The 26,032-nt window shown below is 42.4% G+C and overlaps 1 protein-coding gene across 2 annotated transcripts in view; it reads left to right on the forward strand.

Annotated features, from left to right (window-relative positions):
• FBLN5 (fibulin 5) overlaps positions 1-26,032 on the forward strand; it is a 74,794-nt gene that overhangs the window by 39,794 nt on the left and 8,968 nt on the right. For both annotated transcript variants that reach the window (XM_056851174.1, XM_056851175.1), the window contains 4 exons: positions 11,333-11,455; positions 17,808-17,924; positions 19,540-19,659; positions 24,333-24,455. In XM_056851174.1, coding sequence (XP_056707152.1) covers positions 11,333-11,455; positions 17,808-17,924; positions 19,540-19,659; positions 24,333-24,455 — 483 coding nt within the window. The remainder of the gene's footprint in view (positions 1-11,332; positions 11,456-17,807; positions 17,925-19,539; positions 19,660-24,332; positions 24,456-26,032) is intronic.

Genomic DNA, 26,032 nt, shown 5'->3' on the forward strand with positions numbered 1-26,032 from the left:
CAGATCTTTCTACAAACCTGAAAAGGGCCCCAAGTCTGCAGAAAAATCTGAAATCAACAAAAAATACATTGGGGAGTTTTAAATGATAAAGGATTGCCAGTAGCTTTGTGTGTGTGTGTTAAGTGCATCAAGTTATTTCCGACTCATGGCGACCCTATGAATCAGTGTCCTCCAAAGTGCCCTATCCTTAACAGACTTGCTCAGATCTTGCAAACTGAGGGCCGTGGCTTCCTTTATAGAATCAATCCATCTCTTGTTGGGTCTTCCTCTTTTCCTGCTTAAAGCCAGTAGCTTTAAGCAATGGTTTTCCTCAGTGGCTGTTGCTAGGCAACCACAGATTCCAGGGTGCAATTTCTGCCAGTAGAAGGTAGGAGGAGAGGGCAGGCCATTGCCATGCCTATTTTGGCCTTTGAGGGAGGGAGGGCTCATTGGGGTCAGACCTGGCTAGGGTTGCCTATAGGGTTGCCAACTATAGGGTTGTGCCTGGGTAAGTAAGGCACAACTTACTACAAGATAAGCCCAGAGAGAATGACAACAGAACACCTCTGGTTGTCACTTATAGCTCCCAACTAAAACCAGTCCAACGTATTATTAAGGAGCTACAACCAATGCTGGATTGTGACACTTCCCTCGCTGAAGCACTGGGGCGGGGGCGTCCCTTTCTTGCTTACAGACAGCCGGCTAACCTAAAACAACTTCTCACCCATGATGATAAACTACTTAACAAGAACATGGACTCTGGCACTAAGGCCTGCAACAAACCAAGGTGCCAACTTTGCCCTCATATAGATTCTAGGAACACCATCTCTGGACCCACCAATGTCAGCCATACTGTCTCAGGTTCATATTCCTGCTCATCTTCTAATGTGATTTATGCCATCACATGCCAGCAATGCCCTTCCACAATCTACATTGGACAAACAGGTCAGTCTCTTAGACAAAGATTAAATGGACATAAGTCTGACATCAGAAACCACAATATTCAAAAACCAGTGGGTGAACATTTCAACCTTCCAGGACATTCTGTTGCAGATTTAAGAGTAGCAGTTCTCTTACAAAGGAATTTTAAAGGGAGATTGGAAAGAGAAACTGCTGAATTACAGTTGATATTCAAACTAAAGTCAATGCATTTACCTGGGCTGAATAAAGACCTTGCATTCATGGCCCATTACCAATGCTGATTTCTCCACACCCATCTCTCCCCTGGACATCACAGACTCTTCTGCATATCACACCTAATCCCATCAAGCCTGCTATTCACATTTACATAATGTTCCTCTACTTAAAGACCGATGGATTCACATTCTAGCTGTATCTGAAGAAGTGAGCTGTAGCTCACGAAAGCTCATACCCTACCAGAAAATATTATTGTTAGTCTTTAAGGTGCTACTGGACTCTTGCCCTTTTTGACTACTGCAAACAGTCTAACACGGCTACCCACTGTGAATTACCCTTATTATACTGTGATGACAATAAATCTATTGGTAATGTACTGCTAATACCTCACAGACATATCCACAACATATTTGATTAAAAATGATAAAGAAATGGCAACCTTTCTATGAAAATATATTAGTTTCTATTTTCTCCTTTCTGTGCTGTAATTTTCTACCAGAACTTGGTGGTAAATTTGCTGCCTGAACTGGTGTAGAATTAGGGTTGCCAGGTATTTCCTGGCCACCGGAGGTGGGTTGGATGGGAGTAGGGTTGCAGGGTTTCTGAGGGTGGAGCCTGGGGAGCACAGGGGCTTCTGTGGGGTACAATGCCATAGAGCCCACCTTTCAAAAATCCATTTTCTCCTGGGGAACTGATCTCTGTAATCTAGAGATGAGCTGTAATTCTGTGGGATCCCCAGGTCCCACCTGGAGGCTTGCATCCCTAAGTAGCATTCTACCTTTAGGGCCACAAATGACTCCTCCTACTTTCCTATTCTGTCTCTCCATTTTACTGCCAACCACAATCAGTCTGCCACCATCTGGCTCCACCTGTAGGAATATAGCAACTCAGCGAGCTTGTACCTCTAAACCACATGTTCCTGAAAGGAAACCATTTGCTCTCTCTAGCTGCTGTTCTTCCAAATAGCCAATTATTTGAATTAATATCCATTGGCAGGTCGTGCAGAGTCAAGTCTAACAATATGTGGGGTGGGGCAAGCATTGTTGTTAGGGCTGCCAGGTCCTCCTAGCCACCGGCTGGAGGTTTTTGGGGCGGAGCCTGAAGAGGGCGGGGTTTGGGGAGGGACTTCAGTGCCATAGAGTCCAATTGCCAAAGGGGCAATTTTCTCCAGGTGAGCTGATCTCTATCGGCTGGAGATTAGTTGTAATAGCAGGAGATCTCCAGCTATTACCTAGAAGTTGGGGGGGGGGGAGAAACAGGCACCTCTATACTAATACCAAAGGTTAGGAAAACAGTATAGGAGCGAAAAACATTTACAAACAAGGTGCAATTTTTATATAAGCTACTGAGATTCCTATAAACATACAATGTACAAATACAAGTAACCACGCTATAACCAACACATAGTATGTACAAATATGCAATAAAGGAGCAAAAAATCTTTCAAAGGTCTCAGCAGAGTACCAAGTATGTATAAGTTCAAGTTCAATTTTCAGATGAATAAGAAGCCACAATCTTCAATAGGATACGGCCGTTTCAAATTCACAATAGCGTAGAATCCTTCTTCAGTCCTTCAGAGAATTGCTTCTAAAAAGTGTATAGTCATACACAATCATTTTCATATCCCACATAGGGTAATTATAAATCAGGTTACTATAAGACGTCCAAAAGGTACTTCACATCATGCAGCATTAGAGAATAAGAAACTCACCTAGAAGTTGGCAACCCTAACAACTGGTGGGGGTAAAATGATTGGGATGTGAGAGTGTCCACTATAAATGGGAAAAGGTGCAGAATTGTGCGTTTTGTTAAGGTTCTTGCCAGTTTGGGTGGGATTTTTTTTGTTTTGTCTTGGGAGGGATGGCTAGTGTTCTGTTTATATTGGTACTGAGTTTTAAATGGGATAGCAGCTGGGAGTCTCAATCTGTGGATGAGAATTGTTTGCGTAGGATGAAAGACTGAAACAAGATCATGCATTAGCAGAGATTAGCTTGTGAAAAATGAGTTGCACATGTACATTACATCTGCTATGGGACATCTGCCCTTTTTTCCTGGTACATTTGTAAATGTCATAATATATTTAATACTGCAACTACAGTGCTAAAACCATTTCACTTCTTTGGTTTCAACAGAGTGATGCTTGTATAGCATATACTGTCCCTATTTGTCAGCAGTAGCCCCATGTTCTACTCCCTGCTCCAGCTAAATAACTTTCCCTGGTTTAGTTTTGGAGATTATAGGGATTCCTTTGCAAAATTTGTAAGGGTGAGTTGCAGGAAATGACATTTCTCGGCTTTCAGAGCCCTTCGTGAGTTTATAGAAGTTAAAAACTCAGTCCATAAAATCCTAATAACAGGTTTGTGCAGCCTCAGTTTGCCTCAGGGCCCTGTATGAAAAGGATAAGATGTTTAACCCTTCAACCTTCCCTCAAAACTAGGCTCCCTGTTTATAATCATTGTATTTTCAATGTGCTTCTTGCCTGGGGACTGCTATGAGGACAATGTAGGCTGCAAAATGTTTTCTGCTTTGAGACTTTTGTGTGTTTTTCTGGTTCTGGGCTTTTATGTACTTTTATTCTTTCAGGTTTAATTTGTTGGTTTTTAATGGTTGTTAGAACAATTATGGATTTTCCTATTTTATTGTTTGAGCCACCTCGAGTAGCTTTCTGAAGTGGTGGCATCTAAAAAATTTAAATGAATATATTACAGAGTAAAACAGTACAGCATACTACAGTCAGATTAAATAATCTGTTAATGCATTAGTTTCCATAACCAGTAATATTGGGAGGATGGGGGCTCTTTGTTGGGTGATTATGGGTGTTGCAAGCATACTAGCATATCACTATTTTCACCTGCAAAATTTTGGAGGGCATGGAGAAAATAGTTCAAAAAATAAATGCAATAATGTTTCAAGCACTCAAAAGCCACAATGGGTATGAGAAGTTTAGCAAGTAGGGTTGCCAGGTCCCTCTTCGCCACCGGCGGGAGACTTTGGGGTGGAGTCTATGGAGGGCGGGGTTTGGGGAGGGGAGGGACTTCAATGCCATAGAGTTCAATTGTCAAAGCAGCCATTTTTCTCCAGGTGATCTGATCTCTATCGGCTGGAGATCAGTTGTATTAGCAGGAGATCTCCTGCTACTACCTGGCAGTTGGCAACCCTATTAGCAAGAGGTGAAAGAAAATGAAAAGTTACTTTGGCTGGTTGCTAGGTGCCTGGACTACATGACTTTTGTATTCCTCGTTATTTTTATTGTGCTTGCATGGGTCTCTACTGTTGTCCAGTGACACCTTAATGGCTAACAACATTCATTCCACTGCGAGCTTTCATGAGACAGAGCTCCCTTTTTCAAATACAATTCCTCACCGAAAATTACAGAAGGGGAGGGGAAAAGGGGAAGCAGTTGAGTAGGGAGAGGCCTAGTATAAGTTGAGATCTGTAATTTTCTGTAGAACTAAGGTAAAGGGGTTTCTTTCTCCTGTGAAGTCTGAAGAAGTGAGCTCTAGCTCATGAAAGCTCATACTGGAATAAATACTGTTAGTCTTTAGGGTGCCACCGGACTTCGGTTTTGTTTTGCTACCATAGACTAATACGGCCTCTCCACTGAAATTATCTTTACCGAATGTTTGAGTAGTGTGCTTTACATAAGGCTGCCAACTCTGGGTTGGGAAATTCCAGGAGATTTTAGGGTTACCAACCTCCAAGTTAGGGCCTGGAGGTCTCTTGGAATTACAACTGATCTCCAGACTACAGAGATCAGGTCTCTTGGAGAAAATGGCTGCTTTGGCGGGTGGACTCTATGGCATTATAACCTGCGGAGGTCCTTCCCCAACCCCAGCCCCTCCTAGGCTCCACCCCCAATATCTCCAGGAATTTCCCTAACCTTGAGTTGGCTACCCTAGAGTAGAGCCTGGGGAGGGTGGGGATTTGGGAGGGGAGGGACTTCATCAGTGTATAATGTCATAATACAGTCCATCCTCCAAAGCAATTGATGTATGTAGTCTTGAGATCAGTTTTAATTCTGGGGGGATCTCTAGGCCCTACCTGGAGGTTGGCAACCCTAACTTTACAGCACTTCTGTAGCACCATGTTTAAGTAATGATGCACACTGCTTTCTAGAGTTGTTTTCATCTCATAGGAGCGACCTAGGTCCAAACCCAAGCTGCTGTCAGAAATTTGGTTAATTGGTTATACCAGTATGAGTTTGCCCTGGATCTTCTGGAGAGTTTTTTATGACTAAATAGTCCCTGTTTATGCACAGACTTGTCTCAGATGGTGTCAGCTGTTCCCACAGCATAGCACCTACTACCATGACAATACAGGCATGAGGGCAGGATTACTCCCACCCGAAAAAATCTCAGCGTTGATGTACTCCTGAAACCTGTTGTGACAGAATGGGGACTGGTGCAAGAGATGAGATAATTGGAGAGAATGGGAAGTATTCATGGTTTTACCATCTCAGGCAGTAGGAGAAATACTTTGATTATACCATAGTCTCTGGCGTTTCTTATGTGACAGTAGGGGCACATTTGTAATTATCCATACTCTTGCTAAGGATCAAGTTTGCCAGTAGTTTTATTGAGCAATTGACTGATTGACTGAGTGACTAATTTGGGCATTTTAAGGCAGTTTTTCACCCTGAGGGACACCAAGTGGCTTACCAAAAAAGAGAAAATTACCAAATTCCAAATATCGTATCAACAAATAGATAAAACAAAGAAAATACAAACAAGTCTGGGTTTGCCAAACTGAATACCACAGGTCCCAGACTACGAACCATGGGCTAAGAGCCATTGCTGTTGCTGTTCAGCTCTTCAGCAGATGGCTTTTGAGGAAGGGGACTTGTGTGCTGATGTTATGCCAGCATTCAGTGGCACTTCTGGCAAAAACCGGAAGTGGCGTCATGATGATGCAGAGGGATGCTCTAGGCATCATCCAAAACTCTCTGCTTTACCAGAGAGTTTTGAAAAATGCCTAAGTGTCCCCCATCATTTCGACATATCACTTCCTGTTTTACCAGAAAGTACATTGCACACCAGTTGAACGATGGTGTGCAGTTCCCATTTCCCTCCATTTTTCTCCCACTGGCCTTGAAGGCACGGGTGGGAAGAGAGGGGACTCTTTGCCAGGTCTCCTGCCATACTGGGAGACCTGCCCCCCTTAAGCTCACACCCAAGGACTTGTGCCTCTGGCCCTGCCCAGGCTAAATACCTGTAAAGGGGTGGGGAGTCAGCCTAGATGGAATACCACTGCTGCTGGCTTTCTGCCTGTTTTCCACCAGTATGACTGGTGGTTGCTAGATAAAGGTTTTTTTCCTTAAAATTTGTGGAAATGGAAGAGGGGACATTTTATGTTATTTCTTTATTTATTACTTATTTTTTGTTTCCCTCATGCTTGGAACAGCTTGGATCCCTTGTCTCACTCAGAATCATCTGAGATTCTGATAATGAGGGAAGTGGAGGGTTTTTTTTTTTTTTGAAGATTTTGTCCCTGCTTGTTCTTTCCCACTCCTTTCCCCTCCCTCCATCCTTGGTTTTCCAGCAAGTATGAGATAGGTGCATCCCAGTCTGGGTCTACCCTCCAGGTGGATCCTGTCAGATTTATACCTTCCAAGAGTTAGCAATCTTTAAAAAAATCTAACTTGAAAAAGATTTCTGGGTAACTTGAAAGCTTGCACATTGTTTTACGTGATTATGATTGGGCCTAATAAAAAGTATTATGTGGTTTTGTTTTTGTGATTCAGTGCTTTAGGATAATATATTGGAACCCAGTCCTTTGGAAAGAATGTATACAACCTATTCCATCATAGTTTCCGTGATTTTAGATGCCTTATTGTTTATTATGTATTTTATTGGGTAAATCTTAGGTTGGGTAAACCTAAGATTCTCAGGTTGGGTTACAGCGTAAACCAATACAATTATAAAAACAATATTATACGAATCAAAACCCATGCCATACCAACAGCTTAAAAACAACATTAATAAAGAACAAACCAAGAACATGTATTACATATTAGAGCAGCATTTCAAAAACAGCATTAAAAGCAAAACAAAAGAAATCCAAACAGCAATACAAATAAATTGTTGTGAACCCATCAAATGGTCCTGACCTCAGATCCTTAGAGAACAATGCTTTCCTTTCATGCTTCATGTTTTTTTAACTCTATGTATTTCTAGGGTTGCCCACAGGCCTGGATAAAAATGTCCTGTCTCTTTAATAGAGGCTTAATATGTGGAAATGGGCAGTTGAACTTTTTCATGGCAAGGTGATAACTATATTTGCCTGGTAAATAACATAAAGCCTCAATTAAAGAGACCGGACATTTTCCCCAGGCCTGTGGGCAACCCACATTAAGTGTGACCTGGTTGGTGATTTTTCATTTTCTAACTGGGAGAGAAGGGGAAAATATTTGTCAGGGGTGTGAGAACAAATCCCTGCTTGGGATGTCATTTCTTAAACAGGGTCAAGAATAAGCAAAGGCTGGACATCTGTACTCTGCAGAATGGTGATTAAATCCAACAGTATTTGGAATCTGGTATTTGATGTGAATTTCCTTTTGGCCATTCTTTTTTTAGACACTGTCAAAATAAGGTCTGTTGTAGTAGATTTTTCTGCCATGAAATCACATGCTTTCTCCTTCCCCCCTTTCTCCCAAGATAGTTGCATTTGATAAGAAGGAGTGCTTAACAATTCAACATTCCTAAAGAGCAGACTAAAGCCAAATTCAAACTACTGCTGTGTTGAGTCACAACGCTGAGTCCAAGGAACGTTAGCTAGATTGGAACCCATTCAAATCCAGCTCTCTCAACACCTGTTTAAGTGCAGACGGGACTAAAGTGTCCCAAAACTGAGCTTTCAATTTTTTCAAAGGTCTGGACATGATCCAGCCCAAGTTAAACACTTTGAAGTCTCATTGATTACAACAAAATAAATATAAGTGTGTGTTTGAAACACTTCTATTGAGATCATGAGGGTACAAAGTGCTTAACTTTGGAACTATGCCTAATTTTAAACAAAAACATGACACATGTTGGAAAAATTTCTTACATAAAAGCGGGAGTGAATGAAGCAAATGCTAAACAATCTACCCTTCAGCCTAGAGAAAATATATTATGGAGAGGAGCATTGTAGTAGAGTGGTTAGAGTGTTAGACTAGGATCTAGGATCCAGAGTTTTGAATCCCTGCTCTCCTGGGTGACCTTGGGCCAGTCACACACTCTCAGCCAAATCTACATCACAGGGTTGTTGTGAGGATAAAATGCAGGAGATTCATGCTGCTTCGGGTCCCCACTGGGGAGAAAAGTGGAATATAAATGAAGTAAAATAGGAATAAAAAAGGGACAACAATTTTCATACATATGAAAGACCAGTGCTTGATAAAAGAGCATGATTTTCCCACAATCCATTCCAGTTATAGAGAGAAGAATTTGGTTGCATTTTTAAAGGGAAAAAAATCCAAGCTATAAGAATAGCTGTACATCCATTGTTGAAAGAATATATGAAATTTTCATTGCTGAAGACCAGATGTGTTGGTTCATTCTGGCCAATAATTTCTGCCTGTGTTTGTGATTTCTGCAAAGAAGTGATGCAATCTGCTCCATAGCCCATGTTCTGTCTTCTTACGTGCTGTCAGGAAATTTGGGTTTTATTTCAGAGTTTTCCTACAGAGTGGCTCCAGGGCACATGCTTTTGCATAAGGCCTGATTTAAAAGTAATGCCAGATGTACAAACAGGACATATGTAGGTAAGCACTGGAATCAGGCTCCCAGTTTCTGTGCTTGAAATATTAACGTGCCAGCATGTTATGTGCCTGGGTCAGAGGCATGGCACACTAGCCTATCCTTATAGAAAAGCAGGACAGAAGTGGAAAATATTATTCCTGTTCTGTGTTTCATAACATGCACCGATGGCAGCAAAAGGACCTGGCAGCTAATCAATGGACTGAACTAAACTAAGCATTTTGTTCCTATATTTATATAATATGTTGTACAATTGAAATGGGAAGTGATGTTTGTTTAATGCCCTTTGCTCCATTTTCTCTTTTTGCTTGTAATTCTCTGCGGGACCAAAAGGTGCCAAAGAATGTCCTTGGAGCGCCCCTTTTATGTTCTTTAGGTCCAATGAAAGGCTAAAATACTGTGCTGTGTTTTATGGCAATTTAAATGGCAGGGTTAACCCACCCCTAGTTAGATGTTCAACTTCATTTTTAATCACCTACTCTGATGTGACATGACAACGGTGTGGTTGCCTCACTGTCTATAGGACTGTGCAAACAGACAAGCATGGAGAGGGGCCCAGCAAGTACTCCTTATTCCTGGGTTCCCACTCCTTCCCTCTTTAGAAGTACAGTCATAATATTGGCACGAATAATAATAACAACAGTGGAGGAAGTTTCTACAGAATGTTATCCATGCATATGAGATTTTACAGAGCAAATTAAACAGGGATAGGTTTTTGCACCAAGGAGGTTATAATTAAGTTAAACTGTGGAACTCCCTGCCCCCGGACATGGTGATGGCTGCCAACTTGGAAGGCTTTAAGAGGGGAGTGGACATGTTCATGGAGGAGAGGGCTATTCATGGCTAGTAGTAAAAATGGATAGTAGTCATGATGCATGCCTATTCTCTCCGGGATCAGAGGAGCATGCCTATTCTATTAGGTGCTTTGGAACACAGGCAGGACACTGCTGCTGCAGTCGTTTTGTTTGTGGGCTTCCTACAGGCACCTGGGAAATCACCACTGATGTCCATTCCTGCTAGTTCTGTGTGTTGATTGTCTGCAAGTGAACAGAATCTATATGTGCACAAATTATTTGTGCGATCTGGGAACCTGCAGAGAGCAGGGGGTGTAAACATGGTGCAATCCTAAACAGAGTTAACCCTTCTAAGTCTACTGGAGTCAGTGGGCTTAGAAAGATATAATTCTGTGTAGGATTGAGCTGCAGAACAGTAGCTTTAGATGTGTTCTCTAGGCATTTTTATTGTATTATTTTTTAATGTTATTTATAGTCCATCTTTCTCACTTGGACTCAAGGTTGAGTGAGTCAATGCAATTGACAGGATGGAGGATTCAATGGACAATGCCATGGGAATTAGGGTTGTAGAACCAACCAGAAATCTGAAAAACAGAACTGAAGCAAACCTTAAGAATCAATGACAGATTAAATGAGGCAAAAATTACATAGTAGGATCCTTGTTTCAGCAAACTATACACAGTAGTACAGATCACAGTCTCTAATAATTTATCCAAGTAATTTTGTGAAACATTTAGTACAATATGACTCTCTTGCCTGTGTAGAAAAGCCCTCTTGAACAATTCAGCTTTGCATAGTTTGTGGAAAGCCTTGGTTTATAAAAACATAATATACAGTCCTGAAACAATGCTGAGTTGGGTTTACAACCAGATTCCAACTGTATTTGTTTGTTTAGTGTATTTATTGGATCCCTTCCCACAGAAATGCTGAAAATCACATACAGCTGAGTTGAGGAGGGTTCAGTGGGACTTACTTCTAAGTAAGTGTTGGATCCAGTGTTTATTCAGAAAGAAGACCCACAGAGTTCAATGGGACTTGCTTCCAAGTACACGTAAACTGGACTGCAACCAAGCAGCGTTACTAAGAGGCAGCTCTTCTGAAAGGACAACTCCCATGAAACTGTGCATATGACTGCGGAAATCTTAAGCATGCTTACTAGAGGGTCAGTCCCATTGAACTCTGGGAACCTACATTGTGTAATTATGCTGCAGATATGTTGAGGACTACCTCACTAGTGTGCTAGAGATCACCCGTATAATACGCCTGATTGGAGAAGACATTTTTTATTATATTTGGTTACAAATTCCCTGTTGGTATGAGCACAGAAATGTTATATACCAGGAAAGCAACCAGTAGATGTAACATGATCCCAAAGAAACTAGAAACACCCTCAGTCAGTGAATCAGTTCTGTAAGAATCAGAGCATCTGTTGGGTGGGTGTGTCTCCCGTACTGCCAAGGATTTTCTAGTGCTTAGTACTTTGGCTCACAAAGAACCACCGTGAATTTTGTTCACTCCCTCAGAGGCTGTGGTCAAAGCCGCTCCAAATGTATTCTGGCATTGTTTTTGACACAGCTCTATCTTTTATGTGCTTGATTGTACGACTGGGTCTCTGTAGTTAAAACAAATACTGCTTTGTGTCTGTATACTCACGTGGCACTATTGTGGCACATCTCTGTGTTACAGATATTGATGAATGTGCAACCGAGTCACATCAGTGCAACCCCACCCAAATCTGCATCAACACAGAAGGAGGATATACTTGCTCCTGCACTGAAGGATACTGGCTTTTGGAAGGACAATGTATAGGTAGGTTATACGTTGGGATGAAGTGGATTAGTTGGCCTGTTTGACCCCTTCCAACTCTATGATTCTCAGCACGCCTGTCTGTCTGTACACATTAATTCTCTGTCCATATTTATACCCTTACTTCCTCTCAGTTTTCTATCTTCATATGATATTATTTATCAGACAAGATGAGCTTTTGAATTATTTTGACTGCTTTCTTATAGCTTGGTGCCTGTATAATTTTTGTCATTTCAACATTTGTTCTTATTTCATTTGCTACCAGTTAAAAACTGGAAGTGACACCATTAGACACTGTAGAATATACAAACATTCTATGGTTTTATCACAGTTGTAAATTTTAGAGCATCCACAACGTCTCCTCTGGTTTTTACTGGAAGTGACACCAGTGTGCCGGTCTGATCCTGGCACGCCCTCTATTCCCCCCATTTCCTCCCGCCAGAGGAACCGATGGGCAAATGAGTGGGATGCTGGGAGGTCTTCTGCTATAGCTGGAGACCTGGCATCCCGAGCCCCCACCCATGGTAGAAGCAGCAACCGCCCACTCAGATAACTTTGAAGCTCCGACAGTATAACTTCTTTGCTTCTCCAGCTTTTGTACAAGCAACGTGTCCCAAAGCATGCCCATATTAGATCTCACCTACTTCTTCAACAGTAGGATTATCTGTTTGCTCTCCATCCCACCTGTATGTTGGCTTTATCTACCGTTCCTCTGGACTTTTCCTGCTGTCTGTGTAGTAGCGTAGAAATATTGCTAGGTCTAGCTTTGGAAAGTTTTCTGTTTGCTTAGATTCTGCTAACATTTTTTTAAACCCTCATTTAGCGTGATAAAAAGAACTTGTGTACTCATTCACCAGCAGAAGCAGGTCTAGTAGTAGGTATCACTTTGACTACTTTGTTACCTCAAAAAATTGAGAGAAGCACAGCAGCAGCGGTCCAAAATTCTTCGTCAGGTAAAGACTCTGATGAAATGAATCCCATCAATTCCTTCTTCTCTCTCCTCTACAAAATGTTGCTTCAGTCTAATTTTTCACCTGGCTGCCACAGTAGGAAAGCTGAGACTCTCTCCATCAGACTATTAGGGTGGTGGTGAGCTCCCCCACACTGTCAGTCTTTAAGCAGAGGCTGGACAAGCACTTGTCAGGGATGCTCTAGGCTGATCCTACATTAAGCAGGGGGTGGTCTAGATGGCCTGTATGGCACCTTCCAACTCTATGATTCTATGACTATGTGGGATCAACTGCCACTTCAGTTCATCCACCAGAGCAACCTCCTGCAATGATCAGTCCATCAGGTCATTGTTGCTATTTATGTAAGAGTTGGTACTTGATTTTCATTCCTTTTTCTTTTTTTATCATGTCTATTAAATTGTAAGACGGGTTCTCTGGGTTAGCAGACAGACACACCAGGGACTTCAGATCTCTCCTGTGCTGGATGCAGTTATATACCCCATTGAAAAGCCAGGTTTGCAGCTTGGGTGTGCTGCTCAACAGAGCAGTCACCTTCGAAAACCAGATGGCAGCAATGGTTCCGAGTGCTTTTGCACAGGTTTGGCTGGTGCATCAGCTGCATCTGTTTCTGGGTCAGTCAGATCTAGCCACACCTTAGTTACATTTAGACTGAACTATTGCAGTGCGCTCTGCTTGGGTTAACCCTTGAAGAGGGGTTGGAAGCTGCGGCTAGTGCGCAATGCTGAGGCTAGATTGCTGGTCAAGGCCAGCCACCAGGTACATGTGATCTGATACTACAGCAAGAACACTGGCTACTGATGTGTTCCTGAGCCCAATTCCAGGTGGTAGTTTTGTCCTTTAAAGCTAGGCTTGCCAGGCCCCGTAGCTCCACCGGCGGGAGCTTTCCGAGGCCGTGGCTGCGGCGTGTGATGTGCACCCCGCGCAACACGCCTACGTCACTTCTGGGTTTACCCGGAAGCGACACAGATGCTCTAGCGATCTCGGCCAAAACTCTATGGGCTCCATAGAGTTTTATTCAAGATTGCCAGAGCAATCCCGAAAGTAGTGCGCGCGCATGTGCGAGAGTGCACACAGTGCCCACCGGCCATCAGCTGGCCGGCGGGCAGCCCGGTGGATTAGTGGGATTTTACCCACCACCACCGGGCACTTGGCAATGCTATTTAAAGCCTAGGTATCTGAAGGACCATCTTCTCTCATACGTTCCTGCCTGGGAATTAAGATCACAGGGAAAGGCCCTTCTGACTATCCCACCAATCAAAGAAGCTCATCTGGTGGGCACACGAGACAGGGTCTTTTTGGCGACAGCCCCATGATTACAGAACAGCCTCCCCAGGAAGGTGCACCTGGCCGCCTCATTGTCGATCTTCAGGAAGCAGTGAAAGACAGTTTTATTTAGGACTGCATCTGACTAATTTAGTTCATATTTATTGATAGTCCCAAGTGGAGATTTTAAATTGTGGTCTTTTGTGTATTTTTTTATCATTGTTGTGTTATTTATATTGTAAGCCATCTTGGGTTCTGCAAGGTAGAAAGGCGGCTAATGAATGTTTTAAATAAATAAATAAGTTTTTTATTGCAGGGACCCCTCTACTCTGTTCTTGGACAGTGCTAAGTGATAGCAGTTAGCGTAACCTAACCCAGGATGGAAAACCCTTGGAAATGTGCCATTCATCTGAGAAGTCTGTTTCCAGCTTCATCCTAAACAGTTGGGCTGGAATTACATGTTTGTGAACCTGGGTCTCTGGCAGCGCAGTAGGGTGCAGAGACAACTTGCATCAAAGGGAAAGATTAAACATTCCCCTCGCCCAGGGGAATTCTTTATGAACGCTCCATGTGACAAGGATGTGTCCAGAACCCAAGTTGCAGATGAAGTGGCTTGAGGGAGGGCATTGCAGTAGAATAAACTGCCAATGGGAAAGGAGAAAGTGCTTCTCTGCTGCAGATCACCCCCTCACCTCATGGTTTTACAGCTATTCAGTGGAGATCCCAGTTCTTAGGCCCAGGTCTCTGCCAGATGTGAAGGTCAGACTTTACGTTTGATCCAAATACTGCAGCACATTCCAATTTGGAAGCAAAAGGGCTTACTTGCTATTCCAAAAACCCATTCATCCATGATGACCTTGTTTACAGGATGTTCGCAGACAGGAATATCTTCTAATGCTGCCTTTTCCATCTACTGCTTGCCAAAACGACTGAGGTGTTGGGAGAGAGGGACTATCAGTATAAACATAGAATTTGCTATAAGAATTATCCATAAGGCAGTGTTAGAGCAGAGAAATAAACATAGAACTCACTGTATGAAGAGTTTGAAGTGTGAAGTGCTACCAATTACAAAACCATTATAAATCCTGAAAAAAAACTGGGGCCAAAAAAGGAAGAAAAAATGACTGGGTTGCTGAACCGATTTTTTTTTTCTGTGATGAGAAAGAGAAAACTATTTCCATCTCAATGTTAACATTATTGGCTTTTAATGCTATTAAGCATCAAGATTTTTTTGTCCTTTTCTTTCATCCCTATCCCTTGCATGTTTCAATTCCAGTCAAGTAAGTAAGCCATGGTATCCCAACCATTTTGATTTTTTAAAGAGATTTTGAAACCTATTCATAATGAGCATAAAAATATTTCAATAGAAAGCCACTACTAGAATCACAGAAGTCATCTTGGAATAGCAGCTGCTCATGCTTTCCTTCCTTGCTTAGCATTCTTTAAAATATGCATGAGAGGGAGCCAAGATCAACTCTGATAAATGCATGCACGTGTGCTTTACATCTCACGTGGCATTGTATTATAGTTTTTTTTCCCCTTGCCGAATTTTAACAAGTTCCAAAATTAATATGGCTGCTATTCAGAGGTTGTTCTGTTCCAGTGGGAGGGCAACAGATCTCTGCATCCATGCCGGGTAAAAATTAGAGTCCATCTTCTTTATGGGTCTCTTTATTCATTCTTTTAGCCCCAAAATGAAAATTATATAAGCATCATTTCTTCGTGCTTTGTTTGGAATTCCCAGTTGTGTGGCTTCTTCAGTCCTTAGTTTGGAATTGGATGTGAAACAGCAACTCTGGATTAGTTCGATGCCATAAATTTAGATCATTCTTCCTCCTGTTGGATTCCCCTTTCCCTTACTGGACTTACTATGTTCTGAGCCTTTTGTTAGTACATGGCATCAACTGGTGAATACCAAAATTGGTAAACTGGGCTTTTCAATCTCAAGCTTTAGTGTCGTCGGGCTTAATGGCCAAGGAGGTCTCCACGTGCCACCATGGCTTTAGTCAAGTCATTCATTGCATTCTTGTTGGGTTGGAATAATGGAGGTTGGAATAATGGAGAGGTATTGCAGGGCCATCCTTGATTTTTGCCCAGGGCCACAGCATCACTAAGACCACCCCTGTCTGGAAAGTGTCTAGGGATATTTTCTTTCCTCTCTTATCGGATTGGATGCCATTTTAGATGCCATTTCAAGGACCATCTACATCTCCTACCAAACATACGTCTGACTTATCTAAGTTAGGTTTCTGTTTTCTTATCCTCATCCAGCCCAACATGAAATCCAGTCTCTTTACAATCTGTTGAAATAGACATGACACCACAGATATTCAGAAAACAGTTTCTTGTAGATGCTAAAAAGCATAGGAGATAAGATAGAACGTTGTGGCCAAAATAATTCAGACAGAAAAGCCATCTCCTTTATGGACTTTCACCACTTATGGATGCTTCTGTCCAAGAAGAATAGAAACCACTGCAAAATGGTACTTCCCAATCCAATCCCAGCTGGGTGGTAAAGAAGGATACCAGGGTACTGAGGTCCAGGAGGATCTCCCACTGTCCATCTCCCAGAAGGAACATCCACTAAACTGACCAGGGCAGTTTCAGTACCAAAAACAGTTTGGAAATTGCTTCACATGGATCAGCCTGAGCAGCCCTAGGGATGCAGCCATGTTGAGGAAAGAGCTTCTGCCCCAACACCCCTACAGATGCAACAAACATTTATACAAATTTTCAACTGGGCATGCACTTCATCTTAGCAGTATTCTCTTTAGTTTGATTTTGTCATAATTGTGCAAATTATATATGTTAGCAGAAGGGCCTTGCTGAATTGCAGTGGAATGCCAGCACCTGCTAAAGGACTGAAAAGAGTTTTAATTACCCTGGAAGTGCAGCTTTTTATGTTTAATGTTATTAACAGTTCTGGGGAACTAACTCTTTGTCTCAACTGACAAGTAGCCTTTATCAGAAAGTAGTTTTTGCAGACCTGTTCACAATGTGATATTTTTTGCTTTGCTTCCTTCCAACAACAGCTGTATGGTCTTATGTAACACGAGAAACACATATTAAGAGTACAAGAGAATGACTTTATGATTACATGTCAACAGTGAACCAAATTATTTCTGCATTACAACAGCCGTGCATTTATTATTAATGTTTATCTATAGCTATGTGCCATAGGTGAACATAGTCCGTATTCTGTAGGTTCACAAAATCAGGTGCTTTATTTTTCAGTCCAGATTACTCCACGCATGTGGCCAATAAGTTATGTTTACCACCTGCCACTACCTTAAAGACTGATAACACTTGCTACTCAGTCCCGCTGTAGAAGGTTTGTGACAGTTCTAAAAAACATGGATTATATTTGTGATGAACAATTTAATCCCCCACGTTCATGGAATGATCCAGGGTGTCAGCAAATAGTGTGTCATTATGTGAAGCCCATTGCCCCATAGTTAAATAGTGTAAACTGGCCAATAATCAAGGGAGAGGATACTGTTTGATCAAAGAAGATGATATTCGGGCCTGATCAAGACAGCTGTTGATCTTGTTATCTCGTACAGAAACTGTCAGATTTAATGATGGTGGAAAGTGTCATCAGGTCACAACTGTTTTATGGCTACCCCCTAGGTTTTTCAAGGCAAGAGATGAACAGAGGTGGTTAGCAATTCTGGACTTCCTTGGTGGTCTCTCATCCAAGTACTAACCAGGGCTGACCCTGCTTAGCTTTCGAGAGCTGATGAGAACCTGGGCTATCTAGGTGAGGGCCAGAGATCTGTTGTGTGTGTGTAAAGTGACGTCAAATCACAGCTGACTTATGGCAAACCAGTAAGGTTTTCGAGGCAAGAGACTAACAGAGGTGGTTTGCCATTGACTGCTTCTGCATAGTGACCCTGGAATTCCTTGGTGGTCTCCCATCCAAGTACTAGCCATGACCGACCCTGCTTAGCTTCTGAGATCTGATGAGATCAGGCCATCCTGGGCCATCCAGGTCAGGGTCAGAGATCTGTTACTAAATAATCATTAGTAAATGTGGTGTCTTTGGTCCCCGAGTCATAGATTTTGTTGCACATGGCAGGTTCAATTAGGAGTTATACTTATAATTCACAAATTTCTTTCAGACATAGATGAATGTCGTTATGGTTACTGTCAGCAGCTGTGTGCCAATGTCCCTGGCTCTTACTCTTGTACCTGCAATCCAGGGTTTATCCTGAACGAAGATGGAAGATCCTGCCAAGGTATTATCAATGTGTGCAGAGAGAATGAGGGGCCATGTCTATTCTTAGCCCCAGGCCCTTTGAGATTTACATAGCATTAGGTGTGTTGTGCCGACTCCCTCCTGCTACTGTAAATGTGTGCTGGATTGTTGTGTTGCGTACTTTATCTTACTTTAAAAGTTTGATTTTTGAAAAAATTAAATTTTGGTGCTGGGAAGAGCTGGATTCTGTTTCAATGTATGCATAATTAGGAGCAAAAGTGTTTATTTACATTATGTGTACACCACCCTATTTAAAAATCTCAAGGATCTGTGGGGCACTGATGTGTTCTTCCCCTTACTGACCATGGGAAGTCTCTTCAGACACATCAGTAGCTGAGGTTAGTCACAGAGTTTTCTGCACACTTTTGAAAACAGCTAGAAACTTAACAGGATTCTCTGAATGCTGAATTTTGCACCTTATGCAAAATGTATCCCATTCAGTCGTAGAATTACAGATTACGTGCAGTCCTATGTGTGTATATGTGTGTGTATTTGCTTATGTGTTTTGATACATAAAAGGTTTGTGTAATTCCTTGTACTTAAGCCATAAAATTATCAACACAGTCAAGGGGGAAAAACCACAGAAGCCTCCCATCAATTTGCTCATAAATAGGATTATGAAGAGTTAAAGCTTGCCGTCACAGGCCTTTATACATTAACCTTTCCCCCTCTTTTTTCCTGCTGGTTTTGGCCAGGTTTTGTTATGCTTGAAACAGTTGGAGTTTTAAATTAATAGATAAACAAGGAAGCACCTGCAGGATATACTTCAGTTTGTTTGCTGTATTGAAGTCGGATTCCAAACAGATCGCGCAGAATCTTTTAAAGATGTCTCAGTGGTCAAATTCAATCTTTTCTGCGCTGAAGTGTTGTTTGGTTGATAGAGATTGGAGTATGTCACCTGTTGCTGCCTGATAAATATTGTGACAGGTGGGCACAGCAGAGCTAGAACGTTTTCTTCTTGGGCCACCTTATTCCTAAACCAATGAAGGTTTTTTCGGCTGAGGTCTAATAACTGCCTCCTTCAAAGCCTAGGGAGAGCCCCCTCAATCAGGGAGGGACCACGTGACCCACTCTGGCCTGTTAGTGCACGGAGTAGGGTTCCAGGTGGGGCTTTGTGATCTCCCAGAATTACAGCTTACCTCCAGACTACAAAAATCACTTCCCCTGGAGAAAATGGCTCTTCTGGAGGGCGGACTCTATGGCATTATACCTCACTGAGGTCCCTTCCCTCCCTAAACGCAACTGTCCCCACGTTCCACCGCTAAAGCTCCAGCAGTTTCCCAACCTGAAGTTGGCCAACCCTACCATGGAGGTTTCCTTGGCTGGTGTCATTACATTTCCTTCCTTTAACCACAGCTAGGTGGCGCTGTCCTGTCAGAATCTTGTTCTGCCAAGGGCACAACCCAGTGGGGTAAGACTGTGACCAACATGTTTCTGGTGGCTGTTTATCTAGTATATTTTAATCCAGGGGTGTTAGATTATATTCTGTGACCCAAAACAAAATCATTGCAAAGTTTACATATTTTTTCATTAAAGCATTAATTATAGCAGAATCATGAGAAGTTATTGATACTCTGAGTATTGGTTTTCCACAGATGTGAATGAATGTACAACTGACAACCCTTGCGTGCAAAACTGTGTCAACACCTATGGCTCATTTCTTTGTCGCTGTGACCCTGGCTACGAATTGGAAACTGATGGGATTAGTTGTAGTGGTAAGTACAAATAGTAGAATTTTCCCTTCTGGAGAAAGGTAACTACTTGCCTCTTTCCTCCTTGTTATTATCACACAAAAGCTCAGGGTTACAGTAGGAAAGTGAGAGATTACGAGGTACACCTAACCCCAGAATATTTTGAATAACTGAGGTCAGTAATACTGAAACAAAGAGGGAGTGGGTAGTATGGGAGAATTTAAATTTGCTGGCAAAGACACTGTACTGAAGACAAAAAACATGTGCATTGCATCATTTTTATCCAGCTTGGATAAGCAAGTTTGTTATAATCTTTGTGAAGCAATTCAAGAGGTTTTTACTTTGGGCAGGCATTTAGGGCAGTGTTCATATTATGGGAGGAAGGTAGGCAGGGCCTAACAAAATCCAAAAAAAGCTCCACCCCCAGCTCACCTCAGCTTACCAGTCCTCATAAGCCACACCCAACTGTGGTCCTACAAAGGAGAACAGGAGTCCAGTGGCACCTTAAATACTGGGGGGGGGGAAGTATGCTACTATGAAGGGCCACTGGACTCCTGTCCTGCTGACCAACATGGCTTCCCATCTGGAAATGATTGCTACAAAATATTGTACACGTTATTCATATAGAATACATTCCACTGTAGAAAATTAAGAAGGCATTTACCCTCTTCTGTCATATTTTCACTATGCTTGTGAGAAGTGAGTCCAGAAAGGAGTTGGTTTGTATACCCTGCTTTTTCTCTACCTTTAAAGAGACTCAAACTGGCTTACATTCGCCTTCCCCTCCCCACAACAGACAGCTTGTGACGTAGGTGGAGCTGAGAGAGATCAGAGAGAACTGTGATTAGTCCAAGGTCACCCAACGGGCTTCATGTGGAGGAGTGGGAATGAAACCTGGTTCTCTAGATAAGAATCCGCCACATTATTATTATTATTATTATTATTATTATTATTATTATTATTATTATTATTAAGCACAATGATTTGAATCTAATATGGCAGGAAGCCTAAATGTTCTATGAAAGAATAGAATACTACACACAGACTCTTCTGAGATCAAATGACTGATGAAGCCTTTGGCAGAAACAAACTCCTAATTTGTATCCGGAATTACTGTCTCTTTCTTTGACCTCCTTTGGACTTTTGATCCATTTTGGATCATTGTTCAGCATCCACACTTACCTGACCACTTGTGTGCTTCACGTCTTGTTGAACTTCTCTGGTTTTGTTTGCCTCCATGTGAGTTTGGGCTGTAATGTTTATCTTCATGTGTGTTTAGTCATTATAATATAGATTGTTATATATTGTAGTATTTCTTGTATGTTTCTTGTCTATTTCACTACATATTGTTCCATTCTGTAGCCTGGTGTTGTTTTTGTTCGTATGTCCCCTGGTTTAGGCAGGGGATTCTTCACCTCAGCCTCTTTTTCTTTGCCACTGCTCACAGCAGCAGTGGGAGGAAAAAAATGTTAACAATGGCTGTCGGGCTGATGATGTGATGTTACTTCCAGGAAAACCATGGAAGTGATATCTCACCTCTAGGAATCTCCAGAAACTCTATGCTTTTACCCTCCCACTGGATGCCAGCTTCACCCTGGAAACCTCAATTGGACTCCATCCCACTTTCTCCTCCTTATTCTGTTGCTGGAGGTAAAGACTATGCACTGTTCCCTTTGGGGCAGCCAGGGTTGGGGGTTTTTTGGATTCTGACCTTAGCCCAGAGAGAGGGAAGTTTGGGAAAGGAGTTAGTGAGGCACTTCCTACTTAGTTGGAAAGCCCCCCTCAGCCAATACTCTGAATTTGAGGAAAACCAGAACTCTTGGGATGTGTCAAATGTTTCTGATGTGACCAAATCATACAGTAGGGGGAGGGCATGCAGGCAAAAGAAGGATCGTATCTTGTCTCGGAGCATGAGTGGCTCTGGAAAAGTGCAGATCTGTATCAGAATGGGCTTCCTTAGCTATGCACATAGCCACAGAGGGAGATGATGTAGAGAGGGACCGTGGCTCAGTGGTAAAGCCTCTGCTTGGCATGCAGAAGGTCCCAGGTTCAATCCCCGGCATCTCCAGTTAAAGGGACTAGGCAGGTAGGTGTTGTGAAAGACCCCTGCCTGAGACCCTGGACAGCCGCTGCCGGTCTGAGTAGACAATACTGACTCTGATGGACCAAGGGTCTAATTCAGTATAAGGCAGCTTCATGTGTTTATGTGATCCAGGCAGGGTGGCCATGAGGTGGAGCTTGAAGAGAGGTAGAATATACCAAACACATCTCAGAGCCTTCTAAACTACTCTCTAGGGGAGGAGATTATGCCCTGACCTGGATAGCTCAGGCTAGCCTGAACTCGTCAGATCTCGATGCTAAGCAGGGCAGCCCTGGTTGGTATTTGGATGGGAGACCACCAAGGAATACCAGGGTTGCGATGCTGAGGCAGGCAAAGGCAAGCCATCTTTGAACATTGCTTGCCTAGAAAACCTTATGGGATTATCAGAAGTCGACTGCAACTTGATAGTAAACAAGGGGAGGGGGGAGTAGCACAAAAGTGGGGGAAGGCGCCCCCAGACACTGTCTATAACTCGGCAGTGGTTTAGAGCACAGGTTTTAGGATTGTTATATTTTTGGGAAAGGAGGTAAGTCTTTGGTTACCTTCCTGGAGCCTGTGCAGAGGGGCAGCCTATATATTTCAATGCATAATTAATATTCTCCCTGGCTACGTGTCAGCAAAACTCCTTTGGCTTGCAGTTTCAACTTCGACCAAATGTACTTAGCAGCGAGCCCCACTGATTTCACTGTCACGTACTCCCTAGCGAGTGGGCTCAGGATCACAGCTTTATTTTACTGAGTCAGTGCCATTTAACCGCAGGGCTTTAACCTAGAATGCACCCTCACCCTGTCTCCTGCAATTGAACGAAAGAAACATTTTCATGGGTTTCTCGCTGCTAACCTGTTGGCAGTGGTAACAATCGCTTGTGATCAATGAATTCAAACATATGGCTACAATAAGGATTATATGACTGTTTCCAGCGCTGTCATGCTTGTTTTGGTTTGAGTGCTTTAAGCCTTTGGTTGAATTGAAAAAAAAGATTAGTTAAATCTATGTGTGTAGTGAAAAAGTCCCTGGGGCCTAGTTAAATGGGAGAGTCCGGCTCATTCTCTGGAAAAAATAAATCTCTGAAACATCTTTTTTTTTTATTTACTTACAGATGCAACGTTTTCTTGTGGTATGAGGGGGTGGGAAGAGAAAATTAGTGTCTTTTGAGTCATTAATCAAGAATATTATTGCTTCATCGTTGTGTCTTCAGTGCGGTGCCGCATGGGACTGTGCAGGTTGGCTACGGAGGAACAATTGGAAAGCTTCTCGAAGCTTCATAGTGCTCTTTTCTCTCTTCGAGTGCTGTTTTCTCTCTTCACCACTGTGGAGGGAGGACGGTGTTTCCAAGAATTTCTCAACCCGGAGTTGGCAACCCTAGCCATAAATATATGATTAGGGAGCTATTAGTTATGGCCGTGCTGTTAGTAGCGCAACATTGGAGGCAAATTAAACTACTAAAGGAACAAGTATGGTTTCAGAAGGTTTGGTTTATCATGACTATGAAAAAAAATTATGATTTATAAACGGCTATGGGATGGAAGCAGAGCTGCTCGATAGGGATGCGTAGGGTGCTGTGAACCTTCCTTAAACAACAGGAATAGAATTGACCTTGGAAGCAATTTAGTAAAAAAAGACAGTTTTAGAGTATTAAATTGAATATAACATTTTTGGCCTGGTATCTTCATGCGGTTAAATATGAATTTATATAGAAATTTTGTGTTTGGGGTTTATAAGTAGAAAAACAAACTTCTGCTAATCAGGCTTGGTTCCAGGATGCTGAGGGAGAAAAGAGAAGGTAGTTCACTCCCTTTCGTTTCTCTGTACTCCCATATGTGTCTGTTACAACTTGGCATTTCCTCAGTTTGGCTCAGTTCTTAAGTGGCTTTGGTCCTGTGGGTTTCCTCAAAATTTAAGGGTTTTTTTTTGCACATCCACTCCCCAGACCCATCACACAAAATGCATTTAAATCTGGTTTCAATCAAAATTTTGGAAGGTTGCTTAGTAATCTCAATATTGCGAAACCCTGGCCTAGCCTATCACTGACCTGTACTGACTCTTTATTGGCTGAAGGCCATAATTTGCCGCAAAATGTAAATACTCCATCTCTGACATGGAGGGCTTACCCTCAAGTTGAGTGACAGGAGCTCTTATCACAGGGAACAAACTATAGGCAGCTGAGTTCTGACAAGAGGCCCAATACTGGCAAAGATCGGCCAGAATGACAGAAATCCCAGAACTGGGCAGGTGGCACAATAACAAAGGCACCTGGCATCCGCTGCTCAGTTTATGCAAGAAAATGCAGGAGGGAGGAGGGTTGCCAACTCCAGCTTCAGAAATTACTGGAGATGAGAAGGCAGAGCTTGGGGAGGGAAAAGTAGTGGAGATGGGATGCCATAGAGTCCTCCAAAGCTGCCATTTCCTTCAGGGGAACTGACCTCTGTAGCCTGGAGATCATAGTAATTCCAGGAAACGGCATCATACCAGCCACACAGGAAATCATATAGGTTGTGGGTTTATAGGTTGGACTATCTTGGTTAATAGTGATCAGAACCTATTAACAGTGAACTGTTCCTCCTTCCTAATCTTAAATTTCATCCAACTTTTGCAGACATGGACGAATGCAGCTTCTCAGAATTTCTTTGTCAACATGAATGTGCCAATCAGCCAGGCAGTTACTACTGCTTCTGCCCTCCTGGCTATGTTCTGCTCGATGACACCAGAAGCTGCCAGGGTAAGAGTGTTTTTTTTAATCAGGTGTGATTTTTAAAGAACAAAGCTGAGCATTTTTCTTGAAGGAAAAAAATAATGAAGCAAAATATATTCAACTTCGTAAAGCAAAAGCCGAAGCAAGACATACACAGCAGGAGCTCTTGTGCAATACTGCTGAGCACATAACCACGTGAGGGTGTCATTACCCTTAACAGGATTCCTGGCCTAACCAAGTATGGTTAAAGATTACACAACAAGTCCCATGTTGTCCCCCTTTTCTACTCCTGCTGTGAAGAACAGTGGCAAAGCTCCCAATGACCTTAATAGAGGAAGTCAGCTCCACACTTAACCTGGTATCTTGTTTACTATGGAACTGTGGAAAACAGTGAACTCATGAAATACTTTCCTGCGTAACTGTGTTTGAATGCTAGCACAGTGTTCTGTGTATGTCTGCCCCTCTGTCTTATGCATAATTGGGCAGAAGTTTTGACTGACTTACTGTTGCTTAATGTTGGCAGAACTAAGTGATTGCAATTCCAGCTTCCTTTCTTGTATGTATGCAGTCACAGAGCAGAGGTCAAGGCCAGCAAATGCTTTTCTGTCTTCCTTATCAGAAGGCAAATGTAATCTGGATAGATAAGACTGCTTAAATACTCCACATGATTGACCAGGCAATTGATCAAGTGGAGAAAAACTAGTGGAAACCTAAAGTGTAATCCTAAATAGAGTTATACCATCTTAATTCCATTGAAACCAATGAGCTTAGAAGGGTATAGCTCTGTTTAGGATTGCACTCTTAATGCTAGAAAGTATGGCTGCAGTTATGGAGGTGTCTTCTTCTAGCACCTCACATGCACATCTTTGTTCTCGCTAAATTTTCTTGATGCAGTTGTGTGTTCAGATATATAATAGCATGGAGTGAACTAGCAATCTCAAACCATTATATGTCACCAGCATTCTCTTGTAACCCTTTCACTGATGGAGGCAGTGAACAGATGTGTTGGATAGTAAGATGAGTTACATGATCACTCTTCTAGATGTAGGAGGAAATCAGTACATCTATAACTTTTTGGGGAGACTTCTGAGTGGGCTCAGTCATGCTTTCCTGTCCTGTTTATGCGTATGGTTTGTATACATGATGTTGGCCTTGAGAGTTTTGACCTTACTGGAGTAACTTTCATGATGTATGAATATGTGGGCAGCACTGTGGTCAACCACAGAGGTGTTCCACAGCCAGTTAATTCCCACTGTATGTGTATTAATCCCATCTGAAGAAGAATGTGTGGCCATGTATGCATGGGAGGTTGTGCCTTGGATTTGCCGTTCTCTAGATGCACATTTTCCCCATCTGAATACTCAAAACTAAAAAATAAGCCCCCATGCAGAGATTTGAGAATTTGGATGAGGAAACTGTGCCTCTAGAGAGCGGCAAATCCAAGGCACAACCTCCCGTGCATAAATGGCCTATGAGAAGTTGTCAGCCCACAAAAAGGATCTGGAGCAGTCGCACAGCCTATTGACCACTCAATCACAATCTTGACATACTTTTGCTATTTGGCATACATTGTCGTCGTCGTCGTCGTCCCCCCAGCATCTTAT

The sequence above is a fragment of the Euleptes europaea genome, chromosome 6 (genome assembly GCF_029931775.1).
Source record: "Euleptes europaea isolate rEulEur1 chromosome 6, rEulEur1.hap1, whole genome shotgun sequence".
Lineage (NCBI taxonomy): Eukaryota > Metazoa > Chordata > Lepidosauria > Squamata > Sphaerodactylidae > Euleptes > Euleptes europaea.